This window comes from Vidua macroura, chromosome 3 (genome assembly GCF_024509145.1).
Source record: "Vidua macroura isolate BioBank_ID:100142 chromosome 3, ASM2450914v1, whole genome shotgun sequence".
Classification (NCBI taxonomy): Eukaryota; Metazoa; Chordata; class Aves; order Passeriformes; family Viduidae; genus Vidua; species Vidua macroura.
The window spans coordinates 9,053,595-9,068,504 of record NC_071573.1 but is presented as its reverse complement, the minus strand read 5'-3'; the positions used below and the strand labels follow the sequence as shown (position 1 = coordinate 9,068,504).

Below are 14,910 nucleotides of genomic sequence, written 5' to 3'. Positions count from 1 at the left end.
CTGGGATTGCTGTGGTTAATGGGAGTCAGCAGGTCAAGCTCTGCTTGGGGAGGGAGCCCAGCCCCAGTGAACTGCTGTAGATGTCTTCTGCTGTAGATGTACATCTGCTGAAAATGGGATTAAGAGCCTCCTAAGAACTCAAACTTTTAATTTTGAATGTAGAATGTCTAGACTAGAAGGAAATGGAAACAATCCATTGCTCTTCTGTATGTGAGTCCCTCAGTCTAAACGAAAGAGCCAGTACAAACAAAAAGTGATGTATTTGAGTCTGTATTGTTGCAACTGCAAACTTTGTTATAGAAACGTTTATTTCTGTAAAAGTTATGAGGGGTTATGAGAGGAACTGTGTGTGATGTGCAGCAGAGGTAACACATTTTCAGTGGGGGAAAAGTTTTGGGCTATGCCTTCAGGTTGAGTTTGCTCAGTGAGCACTGGTGTGATGCTGTTGGGCAGTGCAGTACCTGCTTTGCTTTAGGGACATGAGCTGTCAGCCTTGGCAACACAACTCTTGGTGCTTTTACTGACGAGGGCCCTTATAGTGATAAATGTGTGAAGTTGTATTTGCATAGGCAGTCAGCTCTCTACAAAACAATTTTAAATCTGTGTTAAATTCTCCCTTCTGCACCTATCATCCATATATACTGGTTTTTAACTCCTTTAGGTAGCCTGTACTACAGTCTTGCTGGGGTTTGAGGAAAAGGCAGGGAAATGAAGATGTTGACCAAGTCCATAGTATGCATCCTGTTCCCTGAAATAATTAGCAATATACTTGATGATACAGATTGCTGTTTGTATGTCAAGCAATGAGTACACGAGTAGCAGAATAAACAAGACTGTTCTTTACCTCCTAATTCAATTAGACAACACAAAACATAGTGCTGGTAAAAAATGAGCTTCAGTAATAACAATCTTAAGACACATGCAGTGACTCATGTATGTGATGATAAGAATTGGCTCTTCCTCCTGTTTTGTCAAATGATACTGCTGTCTCAGGGTCAGTTACTGATTGTGTGTTCCAGAAGGCAAAGCCTCAGAGGTTAAAAATTTGGAGTTGGCTGACTTATCAGCTGTAATGGCAGGTAAACTTAATGAGACCACAGTGCAATACACCTGCCCAGAGAATCTCAGTTTATTGTTGCTGACAGGTGCTCAGAACTCAACTACAGTTACCAAAAATGTGCAGTGAAATATTTACAGCCATGCCAAATAATGTTTACGGGCTGTGTGCAGTACAGCAGTCTCAAGTTACCATCTGCTGAGTGTGGAGAATGTCACCTCATTGGGGCAGTAGAAAACGGGATGTACAGCAAAATCTCTCCCATGTTTGGCAGAAGAGGGATAATGGCCTTCTCTACTGGGCTTTTTCCCTAAATGCTTTTTTACCCGTTCTGCATTTAGGAATGTTGCAATGGACAACTCATCAGAAGTTTATGGAGCTGGGAGGTCTTAGGTCTTGTTGGTTCCACCACTGGGGTTAAAGTGAAATGCATCAGAAGTATTCAAGACAGTGCTTACTTAATAGTATCCTAAGATTTGTAATCCACTCACAGATTTTATAATCCACATATGGTATTTCACTGATGTTAAAATTAATAGAGTTAAATGTGGATTTAGAGAGTTCCATGAAATTTCTGGCCCTGAAGTTCCACAGAAGGATCTGTAATATGGCAGGGCCTTGCATTTGCATGGGGAGTATGAAAATTGATGAAAGTTGGGGGGAAAAAAGATTCTTCAAAGCAGAGAATCAGTGTAGAAGGGTATGCTGCCAGTACACCATCTGGCAGCATTTCTAGGAGAGAGCTGGATTTTATAATTCATTCTTTCCCAGGTCTCACCAACAGGCTGTTTCGTTCATCAAGCAACCTCTCCTAAGCTTTGGAAATAGAAGGAAGATCCATAAGGAGATTTGCTGCTGTTATGAAGAGTCACACATCATACTGAGATTTTTTGTTTTTCTACTGATGGGACAATTTTCAGTACTATTTGACCTTCAGAGGTGCATACAGAAACGACAGGAGTAGTGGATGCTCAGTTTTAGGTTGTTACTTCAAAGGGTGCTACTAAATTAAGTCTTGTCTGTTAAAGCCTACAGAAACAAGATCCTTAATCTCATTAATAGTGGGTACAATCCACAGTAAAGGGAGAGATTAACTATTACACTTCAGCAGTGATCCTTCTGAGATGAAGCTGAGTTTCGCTGGAAAATAACATTGTTCTGACTTGATTGCTGCTGCAGGATAAGCATTACATATAAAATCACAGCTCATTGTCAAGAATTGTGAGTCACACCCTGCAAGCAACTAAATCATCCTCCCCAAAATAGCTGATGTTGATTAAAATCCTGTCTGCCTTACTTAGTGCCAACATCTTGTAACATCCACACCATTGCAGCACTTCTGAACTGTTTTTTAGCCTGTATCCATTTGTCAGTTCTCATTTTTCCATCAAAGTAGAACTAGTTGCAAGGAGGAACTGCTGAGTTACACTTTTGTGTGCCAAACCTAACTGCAACCAGCCAGATGGGTCGTTGTTTTTTTGTTTTTTTTTTTCTTTTTTTTAAACAGAGGCTATAGATTGTAGCAACTTGTTGAAGATGCAGGATCCCAGAAGATTGTGGATAGAGCTGCACAGAGTGTTTGGTTTGGTCTGTGAAAGATGGACAGTATCTGGGTTCCTTAGTAAAGGAACACTATCTCTTTTGTGCCAAACATGGAGGGATTCACTGCTCTGTGTCTTTGGATTTTCTACTCTCCATATAAGAGCACATTTACCATGTTCAGTAGAGAGTAACTTGAGACTGCTATTTTGCAGAACTGGATTCCTCTGTAATTATCATGTTGGTTTTGGTTTTTAAAAAAAGAAACCCAAACAACTGTAGTGCAAAAATAGTGCTATTTCCCACTTCCAAGAAGCTGACATGTCTGTATCTGGTATACTTATATATTTTATAGCCAAATAGTATAATGACTGTTTTCAAGACCATGTAAATCTTTCAGTGCAATACAGTAGAGTACCAAGTAATATTGCTAATGCATGTCACATTTCCACCTTGGAAACCTCAGTGAGAGACCCCCAGCCATAGCCTGGATGAATAGCTTCTGCTCTGGGCAGCTTCTCAGGAGTCCCACAGGACCTGAACCCACAGGCTTTGTGCTTGTCCTAAGACCAGCCCTGATGGTGGCCGTGTTTGCAGTTACTGAACAGACTCTGTGGTGCATCATCCAGCTCAGTGTCAAAGCAAGGTCAGCTACAGCTGCTTGCCCAGGGCTGGGTCTAATTGGGGTTTGAGTAGCTCCAAGGATGGAGCTACTCCATCATCTCTCTGGGCAGCCTGTGCCAGTGTTTGACTATCCTCACACTTTCTTTAGATTCCTGCCTCTTGTCCTGGCCCCTGGGCACCACAGAACACCACAGTCTGTGGTGTTCATACTCTCCCATCAGGTATTTGCACATCCTGCCTGGATCCCACTCAGCCTTCCTTTCCTCCAGGCTGCACTTGCCCCAGGACACTCCGTGTAACAGATGTTCCTATCCCTTAATCTTCTTTGTGGCCCTTACCGCCTTAGCCTAAAGCACACATCATCAACTGCTTAGGGGGGAAGTCGTGTAGCCAATGTCAGAGCTCTCAGTTCTGTCCTTCTCCTCCTCACCCTTTGTGCTGATGTGAGGTTTGTGCCCCTGAGCCCAGGAACGGGGTATCCTTACACCGGCCTTCCTTCTATTCCTGCACTCCCTGCCCTAATCCTTGGCCATGGTGTGACATCGGGACGCTGCAGGCGGAGGGACCCCCAGCCCCCATGGATAATGGGTATGGACCTCTGAGGCCACTTGTCCCACGGGACGCTGCAGGCGGGGGGATCCCCACTCCCATGGATAATGGGTATGGACCTCTGAGGCCACTTGTCCCACGGGACGCTGCAGGCGGGGCGATCCCCACTCCCATGGGCAGCAGGCCCGTTCCCTGCTCAGCCTCCCTGCTGGGGGCCCGCCGTGTCACAGGCGCGCCGTGGCCCCGCCCCGTTCCCGCTCCCTGCTCGCGGATTGGCTGACTGCCCTGCCACTCAGGGACGGGGCGCGGCTGGCAGGCTGTGGCGCTCGCTCAGCCAATCGCAGGGCGCCGGGCGGGGAAGGGGCGGGCCCGTCGCCATGGCAGCCGCGCTACCGCCCCAGACGCGTCCCGGGTTACATCCCCGCCGGAGCCGGAGCCGGAGCCGGAGCCGGGGCCGGGGGAGTTCTCGCTCCGCCTCGGCGCGGGACCGGGCAGGATGATGCGGCCGGGCCGCGGGTTCGACTCGAGCTCCGTGTGGGCGCAGCGCCTGCGGCAGCTGGAGCAGCGGTTGCGCGTGAGGGGGCGAGGGGCGGGGCCGGGGCGGGGCCTGCGGGCGGGCAGGGCTGCGGGGCCGCGCCTCGGCCGCCGAGCGGGAGCGCCGGGAGGGCGCTGCCGAGCCCGGCTCCTTCCCGGGCGGGCGTCCCGCGTCCGGCAGTGTGGGGCGGCTCGTCAGGCCCCCGCGTGTCGGAGGGGCCTGCTCCAGCTGCGGCTGGGGTAGAAGTAGAGTGTCAGAGCAGCGAGCGGCTCTCCTTCCCTGCGGCCCCGCCGCTCTCGGGAGGCGGCCGTGTGCTGAGGGAGCGTCTGGCCACGACGCCGTTGAAGACCTCTGATAGTGCTGCTGCCTTGGAAATGGAAACTGACGTGCTTATGTATAAATAAATAAAATAGTGCTTTTCTAAGGACCACGGTTCTGGAAAATGCCAGGAGGAGGTGGTTTCGCGAAGCAAAAGCGCTTTAAATTGTGTACCTATGCGTTCCCATGCAAGCAAGCAACAGAACAGAAAAGATAGAAATAAAGGAATATTAAGAGTTTATCCTAATTCCTGCATGCTCATATACAAATACTGTTGTGATTCGGAGATGGGGATAGGTAGTCCATTGATCTCAGAAGTTTGAGAAACAGTGGAATATGGTAATGAATCTGTATTAATCAGACTAATATTTTTTTATTTTTTATTTTTGTATATTTGGGTGGGTTTTCTTCCGTAGACCAAAGAAGAAAGAATAGTTATCCTGGAAACTGAAAATGCTGTTCTTCATCTAAAACTTGCAGAGGTGACTGTTGTTTATTTTTTTCAGAAAGAATTCTTGTGGAAATACAAAAAAAGACACTGAAATCTGCCTTCCTCTTTTCAGGTTTTGCCCGCTTTACCAGCTGGGAAAATTTATGAATGGTTAAGGCTCAGCGTCTCTTTCTTTTCAAAATCATGAATAGTAGCAGTAATGATAGGCTGATTAAGTAGCTAGAAGTTAGCTTGAATTTAAATGTTTGCTATTGTTTTAAATCTAGAAAGCTGAACTAAGGGAATGACTTTGGAAGCATTAAATGTGGAATATTTCTTTCTTCCTACAGGGAACATGTTGGTCTAAAAGACAATGGCAGATTTTTCAGGAATACTTTTTAGACACAGTTGGAATGATGCTTTGAAAATAACTGCTCACAGAGTGCAGGAGAGACATTTCATTAGGAGCAGACTTACCAGGGATGGCCTGCTGTGTGTGTTTTTAGTACTGGTATTGTTGCACATGTGCCTTGTCTCACATCAGACAGCAATAACTGGATGCCCTCATTGCCTTATATCCTTCTACAGAAGCATAGGTTATTCCTAGATCCTCACTGAAATAAGCAGCAGCCTGTGATAATGTTTGGGGCCTTCAAAGGGGGGATTTTAGAGATTTAAAGAATTTTGAATATAGATCTAGGCTGCTAGAGCAGAGCCAGCTGTGAGTATTAGTGGTGAAACAAACTGTTGGCCAAGAGTTTCTAATCTGGGCTGAAACATTAACTGGTTGGGTGACCTCAGGGAATCTATTTGCCCTCCCTGTGGGTTTGCTAACACCCGTGGATAAAAGTGGGTTTAACATTTTTCAAAGTCTAACTGGAAACAGGTGGTATATCTGAAATGAGTTTTGCTAGATATACAGAAGAACACTAATTTATTCTGAGGAAATATTTTTATTGTCTTTGTTCTTCTTTACAATATTCATTGAAAGCTTTAAGTATTTCAGCTGTTTATTTTTTATCCTCACAAGCACAAGAAATAAATTGTTCAAGTCAGTAAGGTATATCAGATGTAGGAAGGAGTTGTCTGTGTATTAGAGAATGAAGCCTTGTTTTTGAAATAGAAGACTGCTTCCTTTTATTGAAAAATGTGCTGGAAGAAACGGGCATCTACAGACACACGAGGAGTGTGGGCAGTGTTGCCACCATCAGTCAGAAACAATGTCAAATGAAATCCTTTGCAATTAACCTTGCACTAATGGTTCTTGCACTGATTCAGGCAGTTATTTAAATACACTTTAAAAATTTGCCTCTTCTTGGTTAATTTGCCCCAGCAATCTGAAAATACGAGCTGAACTGACATCTATGAAATAGTTTTACCTTAATTGAAGACCCTCTATTCAAAACAATACTAATTGAAATGAGTATTATTTAAGGTTGTGCAATATTCCACCATATGTCCTAATATTCTACCAGCTATGCTGGTAAGAAAAGTTACTGCCCTTGACTGTCTATCCCTGATCCTTCAGATCTGCCAGTGGAGCTGCCTGAGTGATTGAGCTGTAACAAGTTCAGTCACACAGACCAGGGTTAACAGAGGTCTCATTCTTAACTTGTAAAAGCTAATTGGATTCATTTTGTCTGGAGTGAGTTGGGAAGCTTTGGAGACAAACTTATGAGGATTGCCATAAATTAGGATTTGCAGTGTAAATGTTTGTCTATAGGTTGCATCAGTCTTACTAAAATTTTATCTCCTGCTACAGATCTTCCCTTACATCCTTGAGACAGTGATGAATTTCAGCACTTCTCCTGTATTCTGCAGCCTGGCATATTGTCATCCCAGCAGTATACTGGAGGGGTTGTTAATGCACACAGGCAGTCAGATTTCTAGGTAGACCTCCTTTTGTCCTGCTTTTTCCTGTTTGGAAGTCTCTTTATCTACCTGCATAGCCCTTGCTTTTATTGGCAGTCTTTGAGGTCCCAGCCCTGCAGCCCTCTTTATGTAAAGCCAAGTCTGCCAGAATGGATCTGATTGCAAAACTGAGATTTCACTTCAGAGAACACTATTGAATAGTTCTGTTTCACTTCTGCTTATAATAAAGCTGACTGTAAAAAGGTTTTAGTCCATTTTTTGCTTCTATGCTCAAGCAAAGGATTGCAAGTGCTGGCCTATGAACAACTCTGGTGAATGTTAAAATTATTTTAGTGGAGGAAACCCCAAAATCAAGGCAACATTTGTAATAAAGATGAACTTGATAGACTAAGTGATGCAATGACAGTAGCATTGAACTTTCTGCTTTTATCTTAGTGTTGAGAAATATGGAGGGTCAAGGGGAATCTGTTCAGATGGTGCAGATTAGGTGCTAAAAGGAGGTTTTTAACTACCCTAAGCTTACTTAATAACAAGGCTTGAGTACTGCAATTGCTTATATACATATGCTTAACTTTTCACAAGATACTAATTTTGGTGCACTACTAATATGCATTTTTGGGAAGCTGTTTGTAAATATTGCATCTGAGTAACATGAATCTTGAAAATCCTTATATTTTCAGAGCATCTGAACACTGTATAGACTCAATCTCAATATCTGGGACCTTAAAGCCTGTAACATTTTTTTTTAAAAAAACAACCTCTTCCTGCTATTTCTTGTAAGAATTTTTTCTAATAATGCTAAGGTGGTGCATTGTTGTACAGAGCTTCCACTTGCTTGTGTAAATAGAAGATTCATGCTTTGTGAAGGTGAAAAAGCCACATGAAAATATTGGTTTTAATAAGTGAAGTACTTTTTTTTTTTTAAATACAATCTGTCTTTATCCTAACAGCTCCAGGATGTTGTACTGTTTTTGTCAATTTCACCTGTAGTTAAGCTGCAATTAAATGTTTGCTTTTTATCTGTTGTTATCAGGTGATTGGAATTGAATCAAATCCATTGTGTGAGTAGGTTTAGTTCTTTCATGTCTTTTGTCTCTTCTATGCTTTGCTAATTTAAATAACAGGGAATTACAGTCACAGAATATAAGGTGTGAAAAAAGTAGGAAATGAGTCTGTGCAAGAGACAAGTGCATTTCAAAAATAGAGGCAATTGATACTGGTTAATGAATGATAGATGTGGACAGGTGGCAGGGGAAAATAGCTGAAGTTGCAGCTCATTTTAAGAACCAGGACTGTCAGAAAATTACAAAAATGCGTTTTTTAGTGTTACACAGATTCTTCCATATTGCAGAATTTCACAAGAAGTCTCTACTGAGATCACTCTTCTTGCATTCATGCCTGTAAATATTTAAAGTTGCATTATTTCTATTTTCCTTTTGATTTCAACATCTCAAAAAATTATCAAGTTGGCCATAAAAATTACTTTTGTATAAGAGGTAATTTTGGACTGTGAGAAAGCATTCTTCTCCAGAAACTTTAAAAATTGCTTTGGTTGCTGTGATCTCTGAAGACACAGAGTAGGGCTTTGTTGGCCCAGCATGGCACCATTTCAACTCTACAGATTGTAGTGGAGTTGGTGTAGTCAGGGGCACAAAATTGGGAGCTGTGTATTACCCACTGCTTCAGGACTTCAGCAGTTAGCATGTTTGTCTTTGTTCTGTTTCATGTCCTTCCACAGTGCTTTCTGCATTGTCTCGTCTCCAAAGACACTTAATCCAGCTGTGTAACCAGCCCTTTTCCCTAAGTCAAGGCACAGTTTTTACCTTTTAGATCTACCTCAAGCATAAGTAAGAGGGTTCAGGTACTGCAGAAGCATTTTAGTAATCTGGTGCTCAGGTGTATGACCCAAGAAAGTAGAATTTTGTGATGTTGGCCTGTTACTATGAGGTGATTCTTCACATAACTCAGAAAAAGGTAAAAGCAAAAAAATTAAGTATTGGCAACATCCTATGTTATCATATAGTTGAATTACCAATATTTAAAGAGAAAAGGGGGACAAAATGCCATAGGAAACTGAGTGTTTTAAGTGATTTTTTGTGATTTTTTTTTAAATAGTATCAAGGGTTGGCTGGAAGAAGCACTAATGAAGTATTGCAGCTCTATGCTGCTCATGGCCAACAGATGAAATTTCAGAGGAGTTCTGTTGTAACCCAGCTGCATGGAGCAATAAAGGTAAAAGCATTTAGTAATAATATAGACATAATCAATGCCCTAAACCTTTACATGCTTATCAAATATAGTAAACCCCAGAAAATTGTGTGATATGAATCTGATCCATGGCTTTATTGGATTCACAACAGAGCTTACAGTGAGGTGTAACAATGATTTCATAGTAGTTTTGCTGTAATAGGTTGCGAAGTCACCTGAGAGGCTGGTAAAAGTGGATGGTCCTGAGCTCCAGGATCTTACATATAGGGTGCTATTAATACCTGAGACAGGTATTTTTGTAGTCAAAACTTTAACCTTTAAACTTTAATCTGTCATACAGACATCCCTAGAAACAGTAATTGTGATATATTTTACCCAAGTAGGCAAATCCTTTGAAAAAAGCATTTTAGAGTCCCACTGATTACTATGAGTTCTCTGGCAGATCTCACAAGAAGAGTAGTTTGCTGTATGCTCACTCAGGTTTTAATTTTGCATCAGAGAGACTGAAACTGTTCTCCTAGTGCCAGTACCATAGTAGTTGCCTTTGTTGAAGTACTTATTTATGAAGTTGCTCCATAGAGTAGTGAGTTCCTTTTAGGGACACTACCAAATATCAGCTTTTCTCAGGGCAGCACTGAATGCCTGCATAAAATGACCAAAAGTATCTCAGGAAAAAAACTGATTCTTAACAGACATAAGGATGCAGCTTAACTGGAGCGTTGATGGACTAGATGATTGTTGTAGGTCCCTTCCAATGGAGCTATACTGTTTTATTCTAATGATAGCGGTTCTGCTTTGCAAATTTTGTATTTTGATTAGCTTGAATGGCAGAACTGCTTGTGATGCAATACCAGTGGACTGAGGTAGTAAACTATCAGATGTCAATGAATACTAGGAGGGAGAAAAGCTCTCTAAATAAAAGTCTAGATGAACAGCCATCCTATACCCATAATAACAAAAAGATACTCCTTCCCATTTACATTGTATGGCTTTTGAGAGTGAGAAATGCAATTATTTTGTCCCTTTAGTTTAGATTGCCTATTTATCATTGAAACTAATTAATTTATTCCAGGTCAGTACCAGAGAAAAATAAAATGTCACAGAATATATAACACCTTGTAACACAGGCTGACAATGAAATATCACAGTGTTTCTGTGATATAAGGTATTGCTAAGTTCACCTCAGAGATGGCTTTACATGTCCATTTCAGGACTTAGATGTCAGGAACTTTACTAATCCTAAAATCAGGTAAATTTGTTTTTATTTAAATGGACTTGTAAGTGAATATAGGCTGATCTTACAAACAATTTAAAGTCTCATCATGTATATTACACTGAATTACATGCATAATACAAATACTTATCTGAACAACATCACTTTCTGTTTTTTTTCAAAATAACATCTGTTCTCATAGGAAGACATAGAACTAGCCTATACAAGAAATGCCTCGAGTGAATCCTAGCAAATACCTTCTGATCAAAGTGTGGAAAATGAAAGTAAGGGATATATGGATCACAATTTTTCATTGCTAATTCTGGGTATGACTTAAAAGTGGACAGAGCCCACACATGCTCACACTTATTTTTGTCTGATGAAATAACAAAGAGACTTGGTTATACCTGAAGCTGTGTTACAGTCAAAATAGGTATGATAAAATTATAAGGATCCATAAAGTCTTGCTGAAATTTTTAGGAAATTACATTGCTAAATGTTTTGCAGGATCCTTCTCTAAACATACTGAAAGATATTCTCTCAAAGGCTTCCTTCCATCAAGTAGAGGGCTCTTCCTGCCTGTGATGTCTCACCATAATAATTTGGGTTGTTATATTAGTTCTTCTTAACTGCTGGTTCTGTGTCTTTATAACATATTTTTCTTCTTGCTGAGAAGAGGCTTAAGCAGGACCTGAAGAGCCTTCATTCATTTGCTCTTGAGCTTTCAAAAGACTTTCAACGTCAAAGCAAGACTTGTCTTTACCAAGTTTTGGCAGCAGTCCAGGGGATACAGCTGCAGAATGAAGCAATGCAAAGTAAGGCTCATTGCACTTAGATTTCAAACATGTAACATCAACAATGTAATTGTTCGATGTTACCAATGTTAAAAGGTTGAGCTTGATTTTTGAGAAATGTGTCACTGAAATTGTAGCATTTGTTTCTTGTTTGACATTAAATCGTCAAGAAGTTCTGCAGCATTAGAAGAAGTACAAATAAGTCTGCAGAGGTTATGACTGATAATTTGAATTTGTCTTTTGTGTGGATTGCAGCTGCTATTAGACTGCTGCTGAGTTGGCTCAGCTGTAACATTTTTAAACTGAAATTCTCAGGCTTGTTATCTTGGCTATTTTAGAAGAGCCAAATAAAGAATGCATTACTTTATAAAGCTGAAATTTGTCTGCTTTTGACTGTACCAGAAAAGGACTTGGCTTATTTCAGAGGTTTCTGAAAAGACTGCCTGAAATTAGGATAGAGTCAATTTTTAATATTTCTGTGTATTTATAAAAAAAATTTACTTCAAAATCAAAAACCAGTTGCATTTGCTGGACTGTAGATACTAACAGCACATGAATTGCTGTTCTGGAATTCAGGCACGTCCCTGTTCATGTATACATAGGAAAGAGAGCCAGTGCAGTGGTACACTCTGCCCTCATCCCTGAGGATTAAGTGCATTGGTCCTACACCTGGATCCCATGGTGTGGATCTCTGCACATGCTTTCAATATCCTTGATTCTGGCGAAGCTCCTACCAGGCCTGACAATCACATGACACATGCAATGCTTAAATTGTTTGATGCGTAGCAACCTGTTGAACTACAACAAATACACAAATTTACAATCAGAAGCCCTTTCTGATGCTCTGAAATCCACGTGTCACCATTTAAAAGGTATGTTTTCTTTCCTTGAATTATTTCATTTTGGGAATGATTTGGTTCCGATGGGACTCCTCATGTCAATAGCAACAAACAGCACTCTTGATGATGGGTGTTACAGAACTTATTCCTGTATGTCAAGTACTAAGTTATAAATAAAATTTATTACTGTATTATTCTTATAGAGAAAATGCTCCTTCAAGGAAAAAATCCCAAAGTTGAAAATTAACTTTATCTAAAAAGTGAACTTTTCTGTTATGGAAGCAGGGGGCTAAATGACAGATATGAGATTAAGTTTGGCACTTGAGCTATTGTGGTGTAAATTAATAATAAGTATTCCTTTGGAGGCCTGGCAAAATTGCATTGACTGTTCTCAATTTGCACTTCCTGGTGCATTGTTCTTTGAAATCATAAGCAGGAGAAGCTTCCCCAACTGTAACAAAATTAGCATCCACTTTGGTGGATTTGGCTGGTTTTCAGTTGTCTGTCAAGTGTTTTAGATGGAGATTCTATTGTTAAGGTTAAATATGACCATTGCAATTACCATCCTTAAATTACATGTAATCTTTTGTAGACAGAAAGCCCTAAGTATATATTCTGGAGACAGTATATATTACCAGTTTAATCTTAAAATAGAGATTGAAAACAAGGGAGAAAATTACAGAAGAAGCATTTGAGTAGGTAAATTTCAAGGTTGTAGTTAACATGTAACAAACTATAAAACTTTCTTATAATAACTGTGTAGTCCTTTGCTTAGAAATATTTATTCACAATCTGAAAACCAGGCTACTGCCACCTTTCCCACTGAATTTAAGCAGTAGCAATTCATAGGAGAGAATTGTTATAGATCTGTTTCCCTCAGGGATAAAGCTGATATAATTTTTGCTAAAAATATTGGCCACCAAACTGCAAATGATACTACTGAGACAGATGCAGTAATTCAGCAGATTTTTGGAAAGGTAGGAATTCATTAAAATTTAAGATTAGTTTTTAGATTGGTTCACCATGCAGATATTATCAGAAAGAGGAAATTGTGGTGACTTAAAAGCCTAGTGACTTAGATATGATTTGCAATTCTGGGACACTTTCTCTCTGGGCTGGAGAAGATTAGAAAAGGAACTTTCCCATTTTGTCCATGTGCTACCACCTATGTTCTTTGCTTTTGCTGGAGAAAGTTGAGCTCTGCACTGTGCTAATGGCTCGTATTGGTGGAATGTGAACTACCATCATCTTTTATCCTCAACTCCACAGGTGATTTTCACCAGCTCAGCTGCCTTTTGAGAGCTTCTCCCTTAGCATGGAGTAGGGAAGTAGGAGCAGGACCTTGGATTCAGTAACAGAAATATTGTAGCAGCCCAAAAAATAGTCCATAGAATGGTTTGGAAGAGATCTGGAAAGGTCATCTATTTTCATTCCCCTTGCAGTGAGTAGGGACATCTTCAACTAGATCAGGTTCTCAGAGGCCCATTCGACCTGACCTTGGATGTTTCCAGGGATGGGGAATCCACCACCTCTTTGCACAACCTGTTCACTGTTTCACCACCCGTGCTGTAAAAACTGCCTTTCTTATAGCTGATGTAAGTCGACCCTCTTTTAGTTTAAAACCATTACCCTTTGACCTATTGCAACAGGCCATGCAAAAAATAATGTTACAATGTGGAATATAAAATACAGCTGAATTCAAAAGAAGTTTTGGTATTAAGTCTATTGCATCACAGCTGCTTGTCCTAGATGGCATTATTAGATTGCTCTTCTTTTAAAAAATGGACTCTAGACTGGCAAGAAACATTAAAAACCCCAGGGAACTATGGGGACTGCTACACATCCATATCTCAGATGTGCTGTGGCTGTGCTAGGTTATGCTGCTCCTGTTTTTCACGTCTCTGTTATGGACCTTTCTGTTATGTTTGTGTAACTTTCTGAAACCACACACAGAACAGATCAGGGAGCTGAGCCAGGATAGAATTTGCTCAGAAGGAAGGATTGCTTTTAGACCTTTGTGTGACTGAGGAAGCAGTTGTGTGAGCACAGCAGAACGTCTGGTGCAGCACTGAAGGGAGGGAATAAAAAGCTTTGGGACTGTCAATTGAAGGAAGGGGACTGTAAGGGTTACAGTCCTGTATATGGCTGCAAGACATCACAGCTGTTAGACTGATGCTACTGTGATCGGTAACATTTAAACAGAAAAATTGTTGGCATTCCTAGCTCTCAGAAAATTTCCATATCAATCAATGACATGGGCAAAGGATGGGGAGAAGGGATGTCTGTAATGGCTGCATTCATGTGGTGACTACTTCTCTTGCCTAATGAAGAGTGTGTTATTAAAAGAGATGTATCCAATGTATACCCCTAGTTTAAGGATAAAAATGTAAACTCCTGTATAGCTTGCATCTGATGCCAAGCAGAAAACTAGGAAAATGTTAAATGAGTGTTTATACTTCTAAATGTGCATAACTTCTGAACTATACTAACTAACTTCTAAACTATACTTCTAAACTGCATAACTTCTAACTATACTTCTAAACTGCATAACTCTACTTTCAGAAAAAAAAAATAGAAGTTCAGAAATAATTTATGCATTAGGAAACTTTTTTTCTTTCAGGACTGGAATAATGGAAGGTAAAGCAATAGATGCTTTACCTTCCATTATTGCAGTCCTGAAAGAAAAAAAGTTTCCTAATAAGCAGTAAGGTAAAGCATCTATTGCTTTACCTTACTGCTTATTTCAGAGACTTAGGGAACTCAAAGTGTGTGTACACAAATATGTAAATGAAGATACTTATTGTGGAAGTTACTTAAATAATAAATGGAATATTACTTATGTAATCAATGGAGTCTAACATTGTGTTTTAAAATTTACAGTATAATTAGGTGTCAGTGACTGTAAGCAGCCCTTCTGAAAATTTATGGTAAC

At 40.6% G+C, this 14,910-nt stretch overlaps 1 protein-coding gene across 6 annotated transcripts in view; it reads left to right on the top strand.

Moving 5' to 3' along the window:
• Positions 1-4,212: 4,212 nt before the first annotated feature.
• KIF25 (kinesin family member 25) overlaps positions 4,213-14,910 on the top strand; it is a 40,807-nt gene continuing 30,109 nt past the window's right edge. Inside the window, exons 1-4 of one of the 6 annotated variants that reach the window (XM_053974563.1) lie at positions 4,213-4,343; positions 5,039-5,104; positions 9,040-9,156; positions 11,022-11,160. In XM_053974563.1, the coding sequence (XP_053830538.1) occupies positions 4,266-4,343; positions 5,039-5,104; positions 9,040-9,156; positions 11,022-11,160 (400 nt within the window). In that variant the 5' untranslated portion in view covers positions 4,213-4,265. Of the gene's footprint in view, positions 4,344-5,038; positions 5,105-8,832; positions 8,899-9,039; positions 9,157-10,547; positions 10,630-11,021; positions 11,161-11,741; positions 12,012-14,910 lie in introns of those variants that run through there. The other 5 variants (XM_053974568.1, XM_053974564.1, XM_053974565.1 and 2 more) reach the window with 5 other exon arrangements.